The sequence below is a fragment of the Mobula birostris genome, chromosome 8, assembly GCF_030028105.1.
Source record: "Mobula birostris isolate sMobBir1 chromosome 8, sMobBir1.hap1, whole genome shotgun sequence".
NCBI classification, from domain to species: Eukaryota; Metazoa; Chordata; class Chondrichthyes; order Myliobatiformes; family Myliobatidae; genus Mobula; species Mobula birostris.
In genome coordinates, this window is record NC_092377.1 from 150,254,264 (window position 1) to 150,273,642 (window position 19,379).

Consider the following 19,379-nt stretch of genomic DNA (forward strand, 5'->3'; position numbering starts at 1 on the left):
ACTCTTGGGTTTGTGTAAATACAGTCAAGGATCAGGACACGAGTGTAAAGGAGAATGAAAGGATTATTATGCCAGATCTGATGCATAATGAAAACACAGTAAGGATAAGCAACACAATGAATGTGGATATAAAAGCAATCTCATAAAACACAATGTACAAGTAACTGGTTTTAAGTGTGGCCATATAGGCATAAGATTAGCTTACATGCATTGACAGATTTACATAAAGTAATGCTAGGTGCAGGAGTATTTGTATACAAGGTCACTGACAGGAAATGAGACAGTGAAGAAGTAACTTGTCAAGAGGAACAGTGTGTTGACGAAAGAACTAGAAGATTATCTGATGGTTAGGAAAGTAGAGGAATGTCTTACCTCCTTTTGAATGTGCATGATAGATTTTGCTGACTCATCTAGATTCTTCCTGTTCTTAATCCTCTTAGCTATCCTGTTCACTGTTAGATCTGGAGACGATATTGTTCTGAAGATTCTCTGGAAGTCAAGAATGAGTCACAAATCTTGTAACTACAGCTGCTTTATTAGATGTTTATCATAGTACAGGTCAGGCAGGATCAGTATGTAATAGCAAATAAGTCAGGTAAAAAGAAGTCAAAGTACCTAGCCACCTGTTCTCCCATTATACTGTAGACCAGTTGTAACCAGGTTGATAAGGAAACCAGATTGAGCACAACGTGAGTATAGAGTTACAAGAATCACAAGTTATTAAAGGTTTATAGACAAACAGGAAATTATACAAACATATACACATATGTAAAGAAAGCTAAGACAAAAAAAAGATCAATGTTAATTCAGAAGTTTAATCATCTGCCAGTTCTTTATAGTAGCTAATGTTCCAGTTTTACTCTCCAGGGGTCTCACAGTTTCTTTGGGAAAACTCTTGCTGTTTATATATAGGAGACTTTGCTGATTGTTGTGATATTAGTTGCCAGTTTACCCTGATAATTAATTTTATTCTTCCTCATTAGCTTTTAGCTCTTCTGCCACTATTCCTTATTCGATCCTCTGGTCTACCACCAGCTTTTGTCATTATCTATGTTTTAGTGCTTGTCTTTCTTTGTAAATCATGGTTCATCTTTCTCACCGAGTCTCTCTTTCCGAGGGCATACATTTCTGCTGAGTATAATGAAATAACTGCTTAAATATCTGCCACTGCTCACCTACCAGTGTTTCCTTTGGTTTATAAATAATAATAAAGGCATCCGTCAGTCTTGCGAGACCATGGATCTGTGCCTAGGAAGTCTTCACTCTCCAGGGTGCAGGCCTGGGCAAGGTTGTGTGGAAGTCCAGCAGTTGCCAATGTTGCAAGTCTCCCCTCTCCACAACACCAATGTTGTCCAAGGGAAGGGCATTAGGACCCATACAGCTTGGCACCAGCGTCATCGCAGAGCAATGTGCGACTAAGTGCCTTGTTCAAGGACCTAACATGTTGCCTCGGCTGGGGCTCGAACTCACTACCTTCAGGTCGCTAGTCCAATGCCTTAACCACTTGCCCACATCCTTTGGTTTACATCTCCTTAATCTCACATTAATACACACAACTAAATCTACAATAGCTTCTGCTTGGGTAGTTTCATGATGCATTGGGTCAAAGAAACAGTCCCCAAGGAACTTCTCAAATTCCTCATCCATGTATCCTCACTAGCTTGATTAGTCCAATCAATATGTAGATTAAAATTAAAATTGATTGCCAGGGGATCACTCCGCTACTGGAGAAGAGAGACTGCCTTTTGATCGCTGGTGGGATCGCTCTGCTGCCGGAGAGGGAAAGGCTTGTCACTATGCCCAGAGAATGCTACCCAGGTTTTTAGTGTTTTGAATATGGACATGGGACTACAGACTTTTCTTTCCAGTTTTATAGTTTTTTATATTCTGTGTTTTCACCCACTCCTCTCTTTTTTGTGTGTGGGAGAGGGGGATTTGGGGGTTGATGTGGCTGCTCCAGTTTGGTTCATTTTTTGGGCGGGGAGAGGGATTTGGGGTTGATAAACATGCTGTCATTCTTTTCTTTCTTGATTTCATTGCTATCTGAAGGAGGAGGATTTCAGAGTTGTATACTCTGAACCCTTGAACTCATATGATATGTATAAATGAACCCTTGAACCCATATGATATGTGACATGAACAAAGTCACTGGAGAGACACTGAAGCTAGTGGATACTTAAGTGTTCTACTCAACAAAAACAAGCAGCAGACATCATATTGAGACACTCTTGGAAGCTGAAGCCTGGGTCGACCCAATATTACATGGCATTTTATACAGTATGCTGAAGATCAAAGGTAACAGCAGGGCAATTCTATAGGTACAATGTATCTACGACACCTCCTTTGAATTACATTTGATTTTCAAACACCAGCATCAGAATCAGAATCAGGATTATCATCACCGGCATGTGACGTGAAATTTGTTAACTTAGCAGCAGTAGTTGAATGCAATACATAATCTAGCAGAGAGAGAAAAGAATAAATTAAATAAACCATAATAATAAATAAACAAGTAAATCAATTACATATATTGAATAGATTTTTAAAAATGTACAAAAACAGAAATACTGTACATTAAAAAGAGTGAGGTAGTGTTCACGGGTTCAGTGTCCATTTAGGAATTGGATGGCAGAGGGGAAGAAGCTGTTCCTGGATCGCTGAGTGTGTGCCTTCAGGCTTCTGTATCTCCTACCTGATGGTAACAGTGAGAAAAAGGCATGCCCTGGGTGCTGGAGGTCCTTAATAATGGACACTGCCTTTCTGAGACACGACTCCCAAAAGTTGTCCTGGGTACTTTGTGGGCTAGTGCCCAAGATGCAGCTGACTGGGTTTACAACCCTCTGCAGCTTCTTTCAGTCCTGTGCAGTAGCCCCTCCATACCAGACAGTGATGTAGCCTGTCAGAATGCTCTTCATGGTACAACTATAGAAGTTTTTGAGTGTACGTATTTGTTGACATGCCAAATTGCTTCAAACTCCTAATAAAGTATAGCCGCTGTCTTGCCTTCTTTATGACTACATCGATATATTGGCACTAGGTTAGACCCTCAGAGATCTTGACACCCAAGAACTTGAAGCTGCTCACTCTCTCCACTTTGAACCCTCGATGAGGATTGGTATATTCACACCAATGCTCCAGGCACCCAAAATGAATGTTAATCAGCATTGTCTGGCTTGCAATCAAATTTAGTCCACAGGTCCAGGGATACTGTTGTTCAGGGCTCCTTTTTAAATTCAGTCTACAGTCCACATTCAGGTCTGAAGATTGGTTGTTGGTGAAATTAATATTTACTATATTCCCTAACTCCAGAATACCACCTAGCATGATATACTCCTTATACACATTAAATTATTTATACTTTGATGGACTACTTGGGGGAATTCATTGACCCATCTGTGCTTTCTTTCATCGGCTTTTCCTTATTTCACCAAACCGGTTCAACACCATGATCCGCTGGACATATATTAAACAACAACTCTGATAATATCATTGATGACAATGCTATGCCATCTCCCTCATGCCAATTTTTTGGGACATTAAATACCCTGGATATTTGAGTCTCCAATCCTGGTTACCTTTCACCCATATCTCTGTAAAGCAGATTTATTTCTATTTGTGTCTTCAACTCATCTATTTGGAAACAAATGCCGTGTGGACTCAGATATAAAATTCTTATAAACTGACTGTTAACAATTGTTACTTATCCAATTCTACATTGTTGCCGCACAGTTTTTCTTGTACTTTCTGCCCCTTCCTATCACACTTTGACTTTTAATCTCCCCTTCACTACCCTGTTCTATGGGGGGGGGGGGGGCTTTTTTTTAATAAAGAAAATTAACACACTTAATGCAAATGAGGATTCAATGTTCATTAATGCTGAGCCGACAGTCATCCAGCTGTCAGCACTTACAGCAAGTAGGGACACAACTAGGGTCCACTGGTTTCCAAAAGTTGTAGCCAAACACATCACCTGCTGGACACTTACATCTATGTAATTAATCTGAACTAATTATTTTATTCATGTAATCCCTAAATATACCAACATTGCATTTTAATTATTTTGGCCAATCAGAAGCAACTGGAAAGAAATGCCCACCAATCAGCTGTTCTGTCATACCACCAGGGCCACGTGGTAGGGCAATACTAGGCAGTTTCTGGAGTAGGAACATGGTTGGCACAACATTGTGGGCTGAAGGGCCTGTAATGTGCTGTAGATTTCTATGTCCTATTCAGCTGTCCTGTGATACCACCAGAGCTTAAAAGGAGCAGGGGTAGAGGCTCGAGAGTTGTAAAGAGCAGCAGGGATATACAGTGCTGGTAAATGAAGATCAGAAGTCTGGACTTCTGGAAATCAGAAGACACTGACAGCCAGCAGCAGGTTATTAGTACAGCTAAAGATTGTACGATTAAGATAATTAAATCCAGACTGAGCCTGTATCTCTCTGCTTCTTTTAAACTTTCGGGACTCCCGTTCCTTTGAATCGGACAGTTGCACATCAAGGGAAAGTGGAAAATCACAACAATGCAACTCAGCCTATCAAGCTCTGATGAGGTCCCACAGGGATGCCATCACTTACCTCAGAACCCACAGTGTTGTGGTGTAAACAGTTATCTTCAACTCTAAGGGCTTCTCTAACAATAATTGTTTTCCCTTGGTTGAACCCAAGGAAACTTTGGAAATTGGCTATTTGTGAATCAGCTTATTGTTAGATGCATAGCTTTTGGGCAAATGGCATCTACTTAACTTAATCCTCTGATGTTGGGAAACTATCCACAAAAGCCACTAACATCAGACTCTACTTTCATCAACTGGTTCTAATCTGCAGAAAGCTGTAAACTCAGCCAGCTTCATCGTGGGCACCAGACTCTCCAGCACCCAGGGCATGTTCAAAAGGCAATGCTTCTAAAAGGTGGCATCCATCATTAAGGACCCCCGTCACCTAAGACATGCCCTCTTCTAATTGCGACCATTGAGGAGGTACAGGAGCCTGAAGGCACACACTCAATGATTCAGGAACAGGTTCTTCCCCTCCTCCATCTCCTCCCCCCCACCTCTTTTTACAGTACTTAGTTAAACTAATTTTGTTTTTATGTATCCAGTACTTATTGTAATCTATAGTTTTTATTATATACTGCACTGTACTGCTGCCACAAGACATATGCCCATGATATTAAACCTGATTCAGATTCAGGCCTACCAGATCAGATTGCAAGTGAAAAATTGACCAATCTCATAAATGTTGGTCCATTCTTAGATTAGATTCAACTTTATTGTCATTGTACCGAGTGCAGGTATAAAGCCAATGAAATGCAGTTAGCATCTGACCAGAAATGCAAAGATTAGTGTTATTTACAAAATAACTGCAGATAAAAAGTAAGTGCTACAGCACACAAATATAAAAGTACTGAGACAGTACAATATGGGTGCAATACTGCTTAGCGCTGTGATGAGAGGTTCAGCAGGGTCACAGCCTCGGGGAAGAAGCTCTTCCTGTGCCTGCTGGTGCGGGAGCGGAAGCTCCTGTAGCGCCTACCGGATGGGAGGAGAGTAAAAAGTCCATGGTTAGGGTGAGATGCATCCTTGATAATGCTTTTCGCCCTGCCCAGGCAGCGTTTATGGTAGATGTTCTCAAAGGTGGGCAATTGGGTGCCAATAATCCGCTGGGCAGTTTTCACCACACGCTGGAGTGCTTTGCAGTATGATATGGGGCAATTACCATACCACACTGAGATGCAGTTGGTTAGTATGCTCTCAATGGTACAGCGGTAAAAGTCCATCAGTATTCTGGGACAGAGGTGAGCTTTCTTGATGCTCCGCAGGAAATAAAGGCGCTGATGCGCCTTTTTGATCAGGATGGAGGATCTGATCCAGCATCAAGGACCCCCACCACTCAGGCCACACTCTCTTCTCTGCAGCTTTTGATGTTTCAGTCATTAAGCACTTTCCAGTCTTGATGAAGCTCTCGGCCTGAAACATCGACTCTTTATTCCTGTCCATAGATGCTGCCTGACCTGTTGAGTTCCTCCAGCATTTTGAGTGTGTTTCTGGAGATTTTTAAAAATATATTTTACTTCCCGTTTAAAAAGTTCTGCAATCTATGTTTGTGACCATGTGATTTGCCTTTCCTTCCCCACCAATCCTTCTGCTGTTTTATGTTTGCTTCCCCTTATGCAAGAGGAGTGTTGCAATAGTTTAAATTGGTATGTAGCTCCCCAAAGACATCATCCTAACAAACACCTCACTGAAGACCATTCTAACATGATGGAGGAATAACAGATTTTAGAAAACTGAGGTACAAGGGGTAGGGAGACATAATAAATAAAGGCATCCGTTAGTCTTGCGAGACCATGGATCTGCACCTGGAAAGTCTTCACTCTCCAGGGTGCAGGCCTGGGCAAGGTCGTATGGAAGACCAGCAGTTGCCTATGCTGCAAGTCTCCCCTCTCCACGACACCAATGTTGTCCAAGGGAAGGGCATTAGGACCCATACAGCTTGACACCAGTGTCGTCGCAGAGCAATGTGTGATTAAGTGCCTTGCTCAAGGACACAACACGTTGCCTCAGCTAGGGCTCGAACTCATGACCTTCAGGTCGCTAGTCCAATGCCTTAACCACTTGGCCACGTGCCCAAGGGAGACATGATCCAGGATAAGACACAATTTTATTGAACTGACTTAAGGCGCCACAAACTCCCAAAAGGCAGGAATAGAGGGTAGAAAATCAATGGCCCATAACAGTGTCACAAAATGTTGCATATCCTAGTTGGAACACAATCAAAAGATCAGGATGAAACTGCCTCAAAGAACTTAAAATTCTTTATTGCAAAATATATTACACTACAGCTTGGTAAAACATCAATCTCATCACTTGTTCAGGTGCACAAGGACAACAGGCAGCCTCTTGATTGAAGCATAATGATCAGATTATTAGGCTAGGCTTGGACTTAGCTGCAACAGTTCACGGAAGCCCATTTTCATTTTCTTCATCTACAACCTGTTAAAATATGATAAGTAATTAAACCCCAATGTATCTTAAATTTTTAATAATTATATTTTTCATGCCTACTGAGTGGGATTTATCAATGATCAGAATGAAGGTTGAAAGGTCTGAACTTGGGAAATATCACTCCCTATGTGACTCCCTTGTCCATTCGCCACTCCCCACTGATCTCCCTCCTGGTACTTATCCAGGCAAGTGGAAGAAGTGTCACACCTGCTCCTACTCCTCTTCCTTCACTATCATTCAGTGCCCCAAACAGCCATTCCAGATGAGGCGACACGTCACCTGTGAATCTGTTGGGGTCATATACTGTATCCAGTGCTCCCATTGCGGCCTTCTGTATATCAGTGAGGCCTCACGTAGAATGGGAGATCACTTCGCCGAGCACCTATGCTCCATCTGCTAGAAAAAGCATTATCTCTCGGTGGCCACCCATTTTAATTCTACTCCCAATTCCTATTCTGACATGTCAGTCTACGGCCTCCTCTACCGCTGCAATGAGGCCACACACAGATTGGAGGAGCAACACCTTATATTCCGTCTGGGTTGCCTCCTACCTGATAGCATGAACGTCAATTTCTTGAACTTCTGGTAATTGCCTCCCACCCCCCCGCTTCACCACTCCCATTTCCCTCTCTCACTTTATCTCCTTACCTGCCCATCACCTCCCTCTGGTGCTTTTTCTTCCATGGAATCTACCCTCTCCTATCAGATTCCCCCTTCTCCAGCCCTTCGTCTCTTTCACCAATCAACTTCCAAGCTCTTTACATCACCCCCTCCTCCTCTCCTGGTTTCACATATCACCTACCACCTTGTACTTCTTCCTCTGCTCCTCCCACCTTCTTACTCTGAATTCTCATATTATTATATGAACAAGTTGGGTCTTTATTCTTTGGAGCGTAGAAAGTTGAGGGGGGGACTTGATAGAGGTGTTTAACATTATGAGGGGGATTGATAGAGTTGACGTGGATAGGCTTTTTCCATTGAGAATGGGGGAGATTCATACAAGAGGACATGGATTGAGAGTTAAAGGGCAGAAGTTTAGGGGTAACATGAGGGGGAACTTTGTTACTCAGAGCTGTGTGGAACGAACTTCCAGCAGAAGTGGTTGAGGCAGGTTCGATTTTGTCGTTTAAAGTTAAATTGGATAGATATATGGACAGGAAAGGAATGGAGGGTTATGGGCTGAGTGCAGGTCGGTGGGACTAGGTGAGAGTAAGAGTTCAGCACGGACTAGAAGGGCCGAGATGGCCTGTTTCCATGCTGTAATTGTTATATGGTTATCATCCAGTCCTGACGAAGGGTTTTGGCCTGAAACGTCAACCGTTTACTCTTTTCCATAGATCGCTGCCTAGCCTGCTGAATTCCTCCAGCATTTTGTGTGTGAAGCTCCATTATATCATCTCTCCATCCGCAAACCCAAGTACCTGCAGTGCAGTGACCACAATATTTAACACCTGCAATTATTCATTAACAGCACCGCCTAGTTTGTAAACTTCATCAGTTAGTACAGCAGCAGGCACAAAAGGACACCCACCCACAAACTCCCTTCCAAGTGATCAAGCACTGACTTAACAACATATTGTTGTTCTTTCATCATCCTGAATCCTGAAACTCCTGACCCCTAAAACACTGTGGCATTACTGCATTTGTTCAAGCTGGGAGCTCAACAGAAGCATCTTGGGGGGGGGGGGGTGGTGTTAAACGCTGATCAGCCAGTAATAAACAAGGAAACATTGTTTCCACCCCAATTAATATGAATTTTTCAGGCCTTCTCATCAGGGACAGCAAGTTTGCACTTCCAGTAGAATTGGCTTTTCTTACCCAAAATATGTGCGAGTCTCAGAGCGAGACTCAATAGATCGACTCTGAGAAGAAGACAATTATCCCGGAACACTAGGTCTAGATTATCTGAGGTTTAAAAAAAAGAGATTATCACATTTAAATTTTTAGGGGCATGGAAGGGTTTATGTCGCGGTGTCTCTATTCGCCGGGGTTAATTCAATCAAGGGTCTGCAATGTCAGAGTCCCTGCCATTTAGAACTAGAATACAAAAGTAAGGATGTAATGCTGAGACTTTATAAGACATTAGTCAGACCATATCTGGAGTATTGCCAGCAGTTTTGGGCCCTCATATCTAAAAGATATGCTGGCATTGGAGAGGGTCCAGAGGAGTTTCAGAATGATCACAGGAATGAAAGGGTTAACGTATAAGGAGCATTTGATGCTTATGAGTCTGTACTCACTTGAGTTTAGAAGAATGAGTCATGATCTCATTGAAACCTACACTGAAATACTGTAAGGCCTAGATAAGAGTGGATGTGGAGAAGTAGTGTAAGAGTCTGGGATCAGAGAGCACAGCCTCAGAATACACGGATGTCCCTTTATAACAGGGATGAGGAGGGATTGCTTTAGCCAGAGAATAGCGAATCTGTGGAATTCATTGCCACAAAATAGCTGAGGAGGCCAAGTCACTAAGACGGAGGTTGACAGGTTCTTGATTAATAAGAGTGTCAAAGGTTATTGAGAGAAGGCAGAACAGGGTTGAGGGGGAAAACAAATCCTCCATAATTGAATGGTGCAGCCGACACGATGGTGGAGTAGCCTAATTCTGCTTCGACGGTGCCTCTAAAAAAGTATTCATGCACCTTGGAAGTTTTCATGTTTTATTTGTTTTACAACATTGAATCACAGTGGATTTAATTTGGCTTTTTTTTGGACACTGATCAATAGAAAAAGACTCTTTCATGTCAAAGTGAAACAGATCTCTACAAAGCGATCAAAATGAATTACATAAAATTAATTCACCCCATTTGTCAGTAGTTAGTAGACACACCTTTGGCAGCGACTACAATCTTGAGTTTGTATGGATAGGTCTCTATCAGCTTTGCACATCAGGACACTGCAATTTTCCCCCATTCTCCTTTATAAAACTGCTCGAGCTCCATCAGATTTTAGGGATTGTGTGTGAATAGCCTTTTTCAAGTCCAGCCACAAACTCTCAATTGGATTGACGTCTAGACTGTGACTTGGCCACTCCAGGACATTAACTTTGTAGCTTTTAAGCCATTCCTGTGTAGCTTTGGTTTTATGCTTGGGGTCATTGTCTTGCTGAAATCTTCTCCTACCCAAGTCACAGTTCTCTTGCAGACTGTATCAGGTTTTCCTCCAGGATCTCCTTGTACTTTGTTGTATTCATTTTACCCTACCTTCACAAGCCTTCCAGGCCCTGCGGCAGTGAAGCATTCGCACAGCATGATGCAGCCACCACCATGCTTCACGGTAGGGATGGTATGTTTTTGATGCGTTTAGTCTGATGGCCAAAGAGCTCAATTTTAGTTTCATCAGCCCATAGAACCTTCTTTCAGCTGACTTCAGAGTCTCCCACATACATGCCTTCTGGCAAACTTGAGCCAAGATTTCATGAGAGTTACTTTTTCCCTATAGTGGCTTTCTCTTTGCCACTCTCCCATAAAGCTGTGACTGGTGAAGCACCTGGGCAACAGTTGTTGTATACACAGTCTCTCCTATCTCAGCCACTGAAGCTTGTGACTCCTCTAGAGTTGTCATAGGTCTCTTGGTGGCCTCCATACTAGTCCCATTCTTGCACGGTCACTCAGTTTTTGAGGACTGCCTGCTCTAGGCAGATTTGCAGCTGTGCCATAACTCTTTCCATTTCTTGATGATTGACTTAACTGTACTCCAAGGGATATTCAGTGACTAGGAAATTTTCTTGTATCCATCTTCTGACTTGTGCTTTTCAATAACCTTTTCATGGAGTTGCTTGGAGTGTTCTTTTGTCTTCATGGTGTAGTTTTTGCCAGGATACTGACTCACCAGCAATTGGACCTTCCAGATTCAGGTGTATTTTTACTACAATCAATTGAAACACCTTGACTGCACAGGGTGATCTCCATTTAACTAATTATGTGACATCTAAAACCAATTGGCTACACCAGTGATGATTTGGGTGTCATACACTATTAAAAGGGGTGAATACTTATGCAATCAATTATTTTGAGCTTTTGTAGTTAATTTAGATAACTTTATAGAGGTCTGTTTTCACTTTGGCACATTTGTCTTTTTCTGTTGATCAGTGTCAAAAAAAGCCAAATTAAGTCCACTGTGATTCAACGTTGTAAAACAATAAAACATGAAAAATTCCAATGGGGTAAATACTTTTTATAGGCGATGTGTGTCTTATGGACTATAAAACTTTAGAGTGCTTATTCATTCTAAAGTCTGTGAAAGCTCAGAGTATATTCAGAATGAGAATGATAAGTTCTGTAGAACTACAAGAACCAAAGGTTGCTGTGTAGTATCGGATGGTGAAGATTAGGCATGATTTTTCCAAACAGTGGAGCAACTTTTGGTAGCCCTACCACCCAGGTTCTTTGCAGGTCCAGATATTCCTTCTCAAGTTGACCCAATTTACAATAATCTGAATCACGTCAGATTGGCTCACTTACCTGCTCAACGCCTTCCACTTCTGGGACATAGAACTGCAACATGTTTTCAATTCCACTCTTCAGTGTGATGATGGAGCTCGGGCAGCTGGTGCAGGAACCCTGCAACATCAGTTTCACGATGCCATTTTCAAACCCTTTGTAAATCACATCACCCCCATCCTCTTGAACAGTGGGCCTGCCAGTTACCATGTTGGGGAAAATGCAGATAGTTTGGTCACTTTAAACTTGTACTTGCAGTTTATGTCAACTTGTACATCTACAGAATTCTTTTTCTAATACATTATTACTTTATGTGCTTATGTAATATACATACTATGTTTTGAACCTTAGTTTCTGAGGAACATTGTTTCTTTTAGCTGTATACATACCTACATTTCAATTACTATAAACTTGAACGCTTCTAGCAAATTTCCATTTCCATTAAAATGAACCAAACCATATTCCACCTTTCTTCGAATCGTTCATTTTCTTGCACATTATTAGCTCTAGTGGTATGTATAGAATCCAACAGCCTCAAGAGACCAGGAGCAATCAATTCCAAACAAAAGAGATTCTGCAGATGCTGGAAATCCTGAGCAATACACACAAAATGCTGGTGGAACTCAGCAGGTCATGTGGAATCTATGAAGGGAAATAAGTAGTTGATGCTTAGTGCCAAGACTCTTCATTGGGACTGGAAAGGAAGGGAACAGAAGGCAGAATAAGGCGGTGTGGGGAGGGGAGGGAGTACAGGTGAAGGAATCTAACAGGAGAGGACAATGGATCATGGAAGGAAAGGAAAGGAAGAGGGGATCCAGAGGGAGATGATGGGTAGGTGAGGAGAAATGATGAGGTGAAAGGGTAACCAAATAGAAAACCAGAAAAGGAGGGACAGAGGTGACATGAGGCAAAGGACAGAAGAAACTCACTTAGGAGGAGCAATACCTCCCATCTGATGGCATGAACATTGATTTTCACGAACTTCTGATAATGTCTCCCCCCCTCCTTCTTTCACTGTCCTCTCCTATCAGACTCCTTCTTCAGCAACACACACAAAATGCTGGAGGAACACAGCAGGTCATTATGAAAATGAATAAAGAGTCGACGATTCAGGCTGAGACCCTTCATCAGGACTGGAAAGGAAGCGGAAGGCACCAGAATAAAAAGGCGAGGGGGATAGCTAGAAGGTGATAGGTGAAGCCAGGTGGGTAGGAAAGGTTAAGGGCTGGAAAGGAAGAAAGCTGACATGAGAGGAGAGCGGATCACAGGAGAAAGAGAAGGAGGAGGGGACCCAGGGGAAGGTGATAGGCAGGTGAGTAAAGGTAAGAGGCCAGAATGGGAACCTCTTATACCCATCTCCTCCAGGCTTCTTACTTCATCCCCCCTCAACCATCCTCCCACCTTCTCCCTCACATCACCTGCCAGCTTGTACTCCCTCCCTCCCTCCACTTCTTATTCTGGCTTCATTCCCAGTCTTAATGAAGGGTCTCAGCCTGAGAAGTTGACTGCTTATATCCCACCACAGATGCTGCCTGATTTGTCAAGTTTCTCCAGCATTTTGTGTTCGTTGGTCATGAACAGCCAAGCCGTGATCCCTTTGGGCACTTCCTTCTCTGAGCAGTGGAAAGGGAACTGAGTCCATGGCTGCCATCTAGTGTTTGCATGCTCTTTAACCTCATCGCTTTACCTAGTTTCCTCTCAAATGCACTTTTGCTAGTGAGCTTACTTATGCTTGTGTCACTAACTTCTACACCCTCACCACATTCTGGACAAAGAAGTTTCACAAGAATTCCTTGAAATGATTACTTGAGCCCAACTTATTTTTGGCCCTGACTCCAAGCTTCCACATGCAAGTGGAAGCGCATATCTACTCTATCAAATCCTTCCATAATTTTAATCAGATCACGAGACATATATAGTTTAGTTCCCAACCCATTCATGATGCAAGTGCTCCAGTTTTTTCTAAGGAATTTGGATATGCTTAGCACAGGAGTGCCATCTTGATAGAATGGCACTAGGATAGCAGAGTTTCTCTTGATATTGCTACCCCAAACAAACAAACCACTGCCAGCACTTGGCGATTTTATAACCGACTTCATGCAAGTCTAATATCAGACAACAGCATACAAACCACACTAGTTCAGAACATACAGGTTGCTCCTGGGTTAAGAACATCTGGCTTCTGATCACTGCTATATATGAACGAGCTCCCATAATATTTAAATTCCAAAGTGTGACATATGTCCATATGGTTGTTCCTATGAAAGCAGAACTAGTCTTTATTCTGGTGCCTTTCAACTTCCTTTAGGAACTGCTGCTTCTTTCTAGGTGAATTACTGTGAATAGCCAACAAGTTCTGGGAAACTACTTCTTCCAACCCCCCCCCCCCCAACAGATGTTGTCTGGCCTGCTGAGTTCCTCCAGCATTTTGTGTATGTCGCTTGGATTTCCCGCATCTGCAGATTTTCTCTTGTTTGTGAAGTTCTGGGAAGGCTTCCTTTTAAATACCACTCTCTTTATTATGTGCAGGACTGTACAAGCCATTGGGTATATTTAAGGCAGAGGGTGAGAGATTCTTGATTAGTCAGGGCATGAAGGGAGATGGGAAGAGATCGCGGCTGAGAGGAAATGGTTCACCCATGATGAAATGGCAGAGCAGACTCTTTTTCCTTTCTCATGCCTTTCTTTTTTCAAGGTGGCTGGAGTCCTGTCAGAGTCCGGGATCTACAGCTGCAGTTCAGACTACAGTTCTCCGTGAGTAGTGGGTTCTTGGACTTGCTGTGTGTACTGGTGTTTCAATATCTCCAGGTCTGGTTTGAAAGACACGTGCCTTCGAGGTGCAGCCCCATAGATGACCTGGTTCCTCGCCAATGTTGATGACTGAAGCGTAGGGGGGGCGACGGAAACAACGAGACAGCAGGCGGGGTGCGCTGCTGTCGGGTGAAGGCCCCTGTACTCAAGCTTCTTCTGCTTGGTACTGCGCAAGCACTGCCGGACGGCTGTTATAACGCACAGTCGGTGTGAACGGCGTGGGAGTTAAATTGTAAAATAAGCTTTTTTGACTAGATCTCCAAAATTGATTTGATTGAGACTATCTTTAAAAATATTAACGTCAGCAATACCGCGCAGGTCTGGCGGCAGAAGATTCCACTCTCTTGTTGATCTTGGGTAGAGGGAGTACTGGTAGCAAATTTTACTGAATGAAGGAGTTTCCAATATGTAAGGTCCAGTTTGCTGTGGAGTTGAACTGACCCTGCGACGAATTTGGATGTTTGATAGAGTGATTTTGTGAACTTCTTTGAAAATGAAAATTAACCGTAGTTTAATACGTTGGTTTTCAAGTGGTTCCCATTGAAGGTTAGAGAGCATGTTGGTGACACTGGATTTCCTGCTGTAATCGTTTAACACAAAGCGAGCAGCACAGTATTGGATTTTTTCGATGGACTTCTTATTGTTAGTTTGTTGGGTTCCCGTCTCTCTCTCTCTCTCTCTCTCTCTCTCTCTGAGGGTGAGTGACAGCCTGTCGGTCCTCGAGTCAGAGGACTCGGAAAAACGTAGAAGATTGTAACATTGAAACAGAGAGCTGCTGGTCTCCCACTCCCATTCTGGGAGCAATCTCTCTCTCCCTCACTAGTGAGGGAAAGTCTGTTGGAGACACCAAAAAGTGTTGGGGTAGACTTTAGTTTCTGATGGACTCTAGATCGAGGTCTCCTTGTGGGCTTTTGCTATCATTTGTATGGTGGGGGGGGGTTCAGTGCTTCTGCTGGTACAAGTGGAGGGAGGAGGAGGGTCAATGCTTCTGCTGCTCTTTGTGTGTGGGAGGAGGGAAAGGAGAGCTTAGGGGTTCTGATGTTTCTGTCATTCATTCTTCAGGTTTTTTTTCCTGTTTCATGCTTGTTTGTGAAGAGCAAGATTCAGGTTGTATACTGTATACATTCTCTGATATTAAATTGAACCTAATGGCCTAATTCTACTTCTATATTCTAAGGCTTTATGGTGTTATGTTATAACTCCATTGCATATAATCTCAATGCAATTGATGGAATCATCAATCAATTCACAAATCTGTTTTTAAAATGATTTGAAAAATGTTGTTAATTGTAGGTTTTGATCCTCTTCCAACATATTAGGGGCATTTTTGATCCATTTCAACTAATATGATAGGCCAATTTTGTATTCCACCCTGGTACTCTCAGGGTGTGCAACAATGGGTTTTATTAAAGAGTAGTCAAGGTACTGATTAAATAACATAATGAAACAAATGTTTGCATTTTTATAGATTTTCATAAACTTAGAACATACAAAATTATTACAGGCGAAGTCATATTTGAAATATAATCTCACTTGAAATAAGAGGAAACAGGAGATCTAATTGTGAGCAGCAAGCTCCCAAGAACAGCAACAACCTGAAGACCGTGAGAAAGTAGATTTTGGCTTAATATCTCATGGAAAACAGAGCATATACAATAGCAATTCCTTCAGTATTGCACAAAGATCTCAAGCTAAGTTTTGGTGCTCAACTCTGCCATTCTTCATTGCAGGAATCAAATCTGCCTATTATATCCTGCCAAAATCGAAAGAAACAAACCCTCGTTTTAGACTCCCGTGGCTATTGAGGGATTCCTTCCATTACTTCTTGATTGTGATGACATATTCCCTCGTCACTGAATGATTTTCACCTCAAAAGCTGATCATGCACATAAGGCCAGGCAGCATCTCTAGGAAGAGGTACAGTTGACGTTTCGGGCTGAGACCCTTTGTCAGGACTAACTGAAGGAAGAGCCAGTAAGAGATTTGAAAGTTGGAGGGGGAGGGGGAGATCCAAAATGATAGAAGGCAGGAGGGGGAAGGATGGAGCCAAGAGCTGGACAGGTGATTGGCAAAAGGGATATGAGAGGATCATGGGACAGGTGGCCCAGGGAGAAGGAAAAGGGGGAGGGGGGGAAAAAAACCAGAGGATGGGCAAGGGGTATAGTCAGAGGGACAGAGGGAGAAAAAGGAGAGAGAGAAAAAAAGAATGTGTGTATATAAATAAATAATGGATGGGGTACGAGGGGGAGGTGGGGCATTAGCAGAAGTTAGAGAAGTCAATGTTCATGCCATCAGGTTGGAGGCTACCCAGACGGAATATAAGGTGTTATTCCTCCAACCGGAGAGTGGCTTCATCTTTACAGTAGAGGAGGCTGTGGCTAGACATATCAGAATGTGGAATTAAAATGTGTGGTCACTGGGAGATCCTGCTTTCTCTAGCGGACAAGAGCATAGGTGTTCAGCAAAATGTCGACTGTACCTCTTCTTAGAGATGCTGCCTGGTCTGCTGCGTTCACCAGCAACTTTGATGTGTGTTGCTTGAATTTCCAGCATCTGCAGAATTCCTCGTGTTCATGTACATAACAGTTTGTTGGAAAAAAGATTCTCTTGAACTTTCATTATTCTTGACCAATTCAACGACTGAGATCTGAACTACTCGACATGAGGAGACCACCAGAGTAAGGCAATTCACAGGCCACCCAAAGATAACTTGGAAGAGAAAAATCTTTTTCATGAAGGGGAAAAAGGCCCACCATAGCGTGAAAAGACCATGTTCAGCATTTAGCAGGCCTTCATGGAGAAATTACATTAATACATAGTGATTAACTTGCTCATTCATACAGCAACTCTTTCTGTCAGAATTCCACTGGTACTCACCGAATCCTGGTGTCCAACAATTCTTTAATTATGGCCACAACTTCATCATCTTCCTCTGAAGGAGCTAAAAGCACAGGGTTCATCCACTTAGTGGTGAGCAATACAAATCACTTTAAAAAAATTGTGGTCAGTTGCATATTTTAACTATGACATGATTATGTCCATAAAGGAGGTATGCAGCTGACGGCTGCAGTCACTGGGTATCCAACTGGCAGACGACCTGGTCCGCAACATCTAAAACACTATGTTTACCTTCATGATCTAAAACAGTCACAGATGTTAATTATCAGCCTCAAAATCCATGGTGGATCATGTGCTAAAGCCCGAAGGAGAGAGCGCAAAGAATAGTGTGGGTGAGGAAGGCAAACTCAGTCCTGGGGAGAGGGAGGTGTGTGGAGCATGAAGCAAGTGGTCAGGAGCATCTGCTTGTGTGCAAGGGTGAGAGGGAGTATGCCATTTCCCCAGCCAGAAACACCTGCATTGGGCACACAGCCTGAAGCACTTCGCCAACAAAGAAGGCAATGGGAAGCTAAGTTAGATGACTAATTTAGTTATTCCATTAATGGCGCAGAGATGCCTTCAAGCCTTCAATTTCTCACTGGCAAGCAACATCCTGTTCTTACAGCGACAGACAGTGTTTTATGTATTTCACTGAGGGTTTCACTCCTCATCCAGCCCGTCTCCAACATTTCAGTAGAGCTGCTTTATCTGATGTGACAGGGTCAGTGAGTTCAGTGACAAAGCCACGAAGGCATTCCTCCCACAACCCAACTTTTTTTTTAGATTATGAGAACACTCAGTCCTCTTTTATTGTCATTTAGAAATGCATACATGCATTAAGAAATGATACAATGTTTCTCCGGAGCGATATCACAGAAAACAGGACAGACCAAAGACTAACACTGACAGAACCACATAATTATAACATACAGTTACAGCAGTGCAAAGCAATACCATAATTTGATAAAGAGCAAACCATGGGCGTGATAAATAAAGTCTCAAAAGTCCCCGAGTCGATCGACTCCCGAGTCCCTGATAGCAGGCGGCAAAAGGGAGAAACTCTCTGCCATAAACCTCCAGGCACCGTCAACTTGCTGATGCCTTGGAAGCAGCCGACCACAACCGACACTGAGTCCATCCATCCGAAAACTTCGAGCTTCCGACCAGCCTCTCCGATACAGCCTCCCGAGCGCCATCCTCTGCCGAGCGCCTTCGACCTCGCCCCGGCCACTGAAACAAGCAAAGCCGAGGATTTCAGGGCCTTCAGCTCCGGAGATTCCGGTTACCACACAGTAGCAGCGGCAGCGAAGCGGGCATTTCAGAAGTTTTCCAGATGTTCCTCCATACTCTCACGTCCATTTCCATCAAATCAGAAATGTGCACGGTCCCCTACTTGACAGATAACAGACATCACCACCGAAGTGGCCGCATGCGCTGCCGTCGCGTCGCCATCTTCTCCTCCTCCTGAACTTAACACCCATTCAGGGAAATAAGGTTCTCTTCTCAGGACAGAAAACCCAATTAAAAGTGAAAAGAACAGATACAATGGATTACTTATAGAAGGGAAGTGGGGTGGCAGGATGGAGATATGCCTCTACCAAAGGAGTTTTAAGGCCCACCTTCCCTCCACTAGACTGCAGGTCTCCTCTGGGCAGGGTGTAGCACCTGCTTAGCTGCCCCGATCAGGGTCACATGAAGCCACGGGAGCAGGTGGTGGATGGTCTTATGAGCAGCTGGTTCAGAGCACAAGTTCTGGTTATGCGACCATTGACACCATTATTGGAGAGAATCAATAATGGCTGGGGTCACCCGTCTTGTACAGACACTGCCCAGAAGAGGGCAATGGAAAACCACTTCTGTCGAAACATTTGCCAAGAATAAACATACTTGTGGATAGAGAAATGAATATAAGAACAACAGCGCGAAGGGGGTTCTCAGACTAGAGACAGATGGAAGACCATGATTTTCCACGTCATACAACACAGTACATAACAATGATGACGATGCTTAAATTTACAGCGCTGTTGTGCGTAGCTATTATCCATGATTCCTCTCCCAAAGTGGAACTTGTATTAATTTTATACCACTGGATATATGTCCTCAAGGAAGAGATGTAGAAGTAGAGGTTAATACAACTGCAATAGTTGGGGGAAGTTGTTAAAACAAAGACTATTGATGAGGCACGGTAGTGTAGCAGTAAGCGCAATGACTTTACAGCGATCAGCAAACGGGGTTCAATTCGT

At 43.1% G+C, this 19,379-nt stretch overlaps 1 protein-coding gene across 4 annotated transcripts in view; it reads right to left on the reverse strand.

The window, feature by feature from the left end:
• Positions 1-6,798: 6,798 nt before the first annotated feature.
• Positions 6,799-19,379, reverse strand: part of nfu1 (NFU1 iron-sulfur cluster scaffold homolog (S. cerevisiae)) — a 32,900-nt gene continuing 20,319 nt past the window's right edge. For 3 of the 4 annotated variants that reach the window (XM_072267241.1, XM_072267242.1, XM_072267244.1), the window contains exons 6-8: positions 17,137-17,200; positions 11,470-11,644; positions 6,799-6,994 (exon numbers count right to left, since the gene is read on the reverse strand). In XM_072267241.1, coding sequence (XP_072123342.1) covers positions 6,959-6,994; positions 11,470-11,644; positions 17,137-17,200 — 275 coding nt within the window. In that variant the 3' untranslated portion in view covers positions 6,799-6,958. Of the gene's footprint in view, positions 6,995-8,820; positions 8,912-11,469; positions 11,645-17,136; positions 17,201-19,379 lie in introns of those variants that run through there. The other variant, XM_072267243.1, reaches the window with a different exon arrangement.